This window comes from Salpingoeca rosetta, assembly GCF_000188695.1.
Source record: "Salpingoeca rosetta unplaced genomic scaffold supercont1.17, whole genome shotgun sequence".
NCBI lineage: Eukaryota > Choanoflagellata > Craspedida > Salpingoecidae > Salpingoeca > Salpingoeca rosetta.
The window spans coordinates 381340-386339 of record NW_004754917.1 but is presented as its reverse complement, the minus strand read 5'-3'; the positions used below and the strand labels follow the sequence as shown (position 1 = coordinate 386339).

The 5000-nt window shown below is 54.2% G+C and overlaps 1 protein-coding gene across 1 annotated transcript in view; it reads right to left on the bottom strand.

Moving 5' to 3' along the window:
- The window catches only part of PTSG_06784 (uncharacterized protein), a gene marked incomplete at both ends in the record, with an annotated part of 8223 nt that overhangs the window by 928 nt on the left and 2295 nt on the right, over positions 1 to 5000 (bottom strand). Inside the window, 15 exons of the mRNA XM_004992125.1 lie at positions 139 to 260; positions 508 to 574; positions 740 to 907; positions 1205 to 1321; positions 1660 to 1781; positions 1995 to 2061; positions 2205 to 2375; positions 2601 to 2714; positions 2851 to 2972; positions 3095 to 3161; positions 3294 to 3542; positions 3979 to 4100; positions 4250 to 4316; positions 4586 to 4750; positions 4925 to 4970. Of these exons, the coding sequence (XP_004992182.1) occupies positions 139 to 260; positions 508 to 574; positions 740 to 907; positions 1205 to 1321; positions 1660 to 1781; positions 1995 to 2061; positions 2205 to 2375; positions 2601 to 2714; positions 2851 to 2972; positions 3095 to 3161; positions 3294 to 3542; positions 3979 to 4100; positions 4250 to 4316; positions 4586 to 4750; positions 4925 to 4970 (1786 nt within the window). The remainder of the gene's footprint in view (positions 1 to 138; positions 261 to 507; positions 575 to 739; positions 908 to 1204; positions 1322 to 1659; positions 1782 to 1994; positions 2062 to 2204; positions 2376 to 2600; positions 2715 to 2850; positions 2973 to 3094; positions 3162 to 3293; positions 3543 to 3978; positions 4101 to 4249; positions 4317 to 4585; positions 4751 to 4924; positions 4971 to 5000) is intronic.

Here is a 5000-nt window from a genome sequence, read left to right as displayed (position 1 = left end):
GCAGTGAGTACTTGCGTCCAAACTGGCGTGCACACACACACACACACACACACACACACACACACACACACACACACACACACACACACACACACACACACACACACACACAGAGCACAAACGAAGCACGTGGTGTACCTGAAGGTAGAGGTGGGCCGAGGGGCGCATATGTGTCTGAGCACCAGCACTGCGTGCCGTTCTCGACACCGGCAGTGCCGTTGAACTTCAAGTCAAAGCAGGCAGACGCGCACTCAACAGTCCTATGCACGTGTGTGTGTGTGAATGTGCGTGAATGCACGAGATTGTGTGCGTACATGGATGTATGTGCATGTGTACACATGTACGCGTGCGTGTGTGTGAAAGCGAGTGAGTCAAATAAATGCACGTGTGTGCATTCATGTCAGTGCACATTGGGTGAGGAGACAGAATTGAGATTTATCAAGCGAGGGCGGCAACGAAGATGTCACCCGATGGACAGCTCAAACTGGCTCGCGTGCATGAACTCACGACTTCACAGGACCAGCGTAGTGGGGGAGGGTGCGTGGCGTGAACGTCTCCTTGAAACAGCCGAAGTCTAGTCACGAGCAAACACGGGTGTGACAGCATGGATTGCGTGCACGAGCATGGTGTGATGAAGGATGAAGGAATACAAGGGAAAACAGAGAGAACCAACAAAGCGTGGATACATGTGTGTTGTGGGTGAGCGCGTGCGAGGGTCACGTCAACAGCCCACCCGTACCCATAAGGATGGTGCAGTGCATGGAGGGGGATGGTGGCGATGGAGTGGTAGGCACTGGGGTGGTCGTCGTGGTTGGTGGCGGTGGCGGTGTTGGTGATGGTGCCTTGCATGCGCCACCGCAGTCGGGGTCACTCCAGGGGCCGTGGGGATCCTCCACGCAATAAGAGGCTTGAACCAACATGAAACACGCACGGTCGTGGGTGTTATCAAGACATGATAAGTTGGCATGGTTTAAGCTGTGCTGAAACAGGAAGACTCGTCCTGCCCTTGAACAATCCCAATCAAGTGCAAGCGTCACATGCAAACAAAAAAACAAACAAACAAACAAACAAACAAACAAACAAACAAACAAACAAACAAACAAACACAAACAAACAAACAAACAAACAAACAAACAAACAAACACACACTCTCACACACACAAACAAGCAAACAAGCAAACAAGCAAACAATGCAATGACACACCTGCGCATGAGTAGAACTTGCGACCGGGTGTGCACTGGAAAGCGAATTCGCTCAGGCGAGAATTGCCACCACAGCGCTGGGAGGAGGGACGATCTTGGCAGCGTCGGTCGCACTCGGCTGTTGGTTCGGTGGGTTGGTTGGTTCAGTGTGGTTAATTCGACAGGAGGTGGTAACAAGGAATTGCAGTGCTGAGCTCGGAAGGGCGACCTTCAAATCACACATGAGACACGAGGCAATTGCACTCGTTCTTACTCAGAACCTCAATAGTCCACTCACTCGACTACCCACTCATTCATCAACGTACGCACAGGCACAGGAACAGGCACACACACACACACACACACACACACACACACACAAACGCACACACACACACACACACAAACGCACATACACACACACACACAAACGCACACACACACACACACACACACACTCTCTCTCTCTTGACTGACATGTGGCAGCAGCTGCACCGACAGGACCGAATTCGTCTGAGCACCAGCAGTGCTCGCCCTTCTCCACGCCAGCGGTGCCCGTGAAGCCCAGCCTGTAGCAGTTTGCAGCACACTCCTGATGGCTGTGTGGAAGGAGCATGGAAAACAAAAGGAGGGGTGGGAAGTGGCAAGAGGGGTGGAGGACGCATGTGATGTCAGGGAACAGGGCTGTGAGGAACAGGCAATAAAGGCAGCCCTCGTGTGTCAATGTATACAGATATAGGAATGTGACAGTGAACGTGCACACACGTATGTATTCGATGTACGCGCACGCGTGCGCACACACGCGAACGTACGAGGATGCAAACCCAGCCTTCTGCGGAAGAGTGCGTGGTGTCTTGGTGTCCACGTGGCAGCCGTAATCTTGGAGTACAGCAACACGATGGGCACACGCATACGTATGCAAGAGATAAATGAGAAGCAGTGAGCAGCGGTCACAGCCAATCTGCAGCCCATGTGAACAGGTCATAGCGTTGGCATGGGTGTGACATTGGAAAGACACCCACCGTTCACAATTTTGCAGGTCAGGGGCTCTGGTGTTGTCGATGGTGGTGATGGACCAGGGGGAGCAGGCGGCGATGGGCCGGGTGGTGATGGCGGGGATGGCGGTGCCGTGCATGCGCCACCGCAGTTGGAGTCACTCCAGGGACCCTGGGGATCCTCGACGCACTTGCCGCCTGCAGCAGACGACACCACTCAGGACGCGAGTTGTGAGCAGCTGTAAACACAAAACCACACACAGTCTACGCACACGACACGACACGACACACACACAGACACAACGCACACAATGCACGCGCGCACACACACACGCACACAATGCACGCACACAAGCACACACACGACACACACACACACACATGCACGCACGCACGCACACAATGCAACACGCACAAACATACCTGCACAAGAGTAAAACTGTTGACCAGACGTGCACTTGAAACTGAACTCGCTCAAGCGAGACAGGCCACCACACTTCTGCGTGTTGTCATCCCAGCATGTCTTGTCACACTTGGCTGTTGGTGGGATATGCATGTGAGAAGAACAGGCGGAAGTCGTCTTTCAGCCACCACGCACACAGGCAGGCAGACATACACACACACACACACACACACACACACACACACACACACACACACATTCGTGACTTACATTTGGGGGCGGTAGCACCAACGGGTCCACTCGCGTCTGAGCACCAGCATTCCTCGCCGTTCTCAACGCCGGCAGTGCCGATATGCCCAAGTTCGTAGCAGCGTGCGGCACATTCCTTGAGCCTGTGCCATGTGTTGCAGCAGCGTGTGAACAAGTGGGGCTGGACAAGCACAGTGCCATGCACGACAGAGCCAAACGACAACACGCACACACGCACTCCTCAAGTAGGCATGCATAAACGCACGAGTAAGCATTGTCGGTCTTGTATGGAAGCGTGCGTGGCTTCAGGGTGTCCACATAGCAGCCGTAATCTTGGAGCACAACAACAACACAGGCGCACGAGTGAAAAAGGCAGTGAGCTGCAGCCAAGGCCAATCTATCGTTGCAGCCCATGTGAACAGGTCACAGCGTTGGCATGGGTGTGGCATTGGAATGACACCCACCGTTCACAATCTCGCAGGTCAGGGACTGTGGGGTCGGAGCGTGTGTAGGGGTGTGTGGGGCGGTCGTCGTGGCTGTTGTTGAAGTGGTAGTGGTCGTGGTTGTATTGGTCGGGACTGTTGTTGTAGTGTGTGGTGTGGTCGAAGTGGTCGTGGTTGTGATTGGCGGCGGGAACGGCGTTGGTACCGTGCATGCACCGTTGCAGTTGGGGTCGCTCCAGGGGCCCTGGGGATCTTCAACACACTTGCGGCCTACAGCACAATATACCGGTGTGAGCCACCCAGGACGCGAAGATATGAGAAGCTGCACACACACACACACACACACACACACACACACACACACACACACACACACACACACACACACACACACACACACGCACACACGTGTCCACACATGTACACCATTACAGCACACACTCACACACACGCACACACACCCACACACATACCTGTGCAAGAGTAGTATTTCTGATGAGACGCACACTTGAAACTGAACTCGTTCAAGCGAGAGCGACCACCACATTCCTGTGTGCTGTTGTCCCTACATGGCCTGAAACAATCGGCTGTTGATGGGATACGCATGTGAGAAGACAAGCCCAAAGATATGTTCGTGCCACATACGAAGGTGCACACACACACACACACACACACACACACACACACGCTTGCATTTGTGACTTACATTGGGGTGCAATATCACCAACAGAGCTGCTCTCACTTGAGCACCAACACTCCTCGCCGTTCTCAATGCCAGCAGTGCCGATGTACCCGAGCACGTAGCAGTTTGCGGCACACTCCTGGTACCTGAGCAGCGAATTGAATGAAACAAACAAGCCAGAGCGGTACAAATACTGAGGGCGGCGGGGCCTTTGCTCACACATGTCTTGTGACAACACCACACACACACATGCACACACATGCACATGCACTCCAGCACGTGCGCACAAACGCACGAGTAGGCGTTGTCGGCCTTCTGCGGGAGCGTGCGCGGCTTCAGTGTGTCCACAAAGCAGCCGTAATCTTGGAGTACACCCAGCAAGTGGACAATCGCACACACACATACACGCACACACACATACACACACACACATGTGCAAGAGATAAGGAGAGGTAAGGAGAGGCAGTGAGCAGCAGTCAAGGCCAATCTGTCGTTGCAGCCGGTACGAACACGTCACAGCACCACGCGGATCAAAGCGTGTCGCAAAATGGGGCGCGTGATGACGGACACGTTGGTGTTGCATGGCGATGGTATTGCGATGGCACTGGTGTGACAATGGAATGACACCCACCGTTCACAATTTCGCAGGTCAGCGGCTGTGCTGTTGTCCGAGGGTGTGGGGTGGTGTATGGGGTGGCCGTCGTCGTGGTTGTTGGTGGCGGTGGCGGTGCCTTGCATTGGCCGTTGCAGTTGGGGTGACTCCAGGGACCCTGGGGGTCCTCAACACACTTGCCGCCTGCAGCAGACGACACCGGTGTGCATGATGTGAGCAGCTGTAAACACACAACCACACACAGTCTACGCACACGCCACGACACACAAACACACACACAGGTGTCCACACATGTACGAACACACACACACACACACACACACACACACACACACACACAATGCAACACGCACATACCTGAGCAAGAGTAAAACTTCTGGCCAGACGTGCACTTGAAGCTGAACTGGCTCAAAATGATAGGGCCCGACACTCC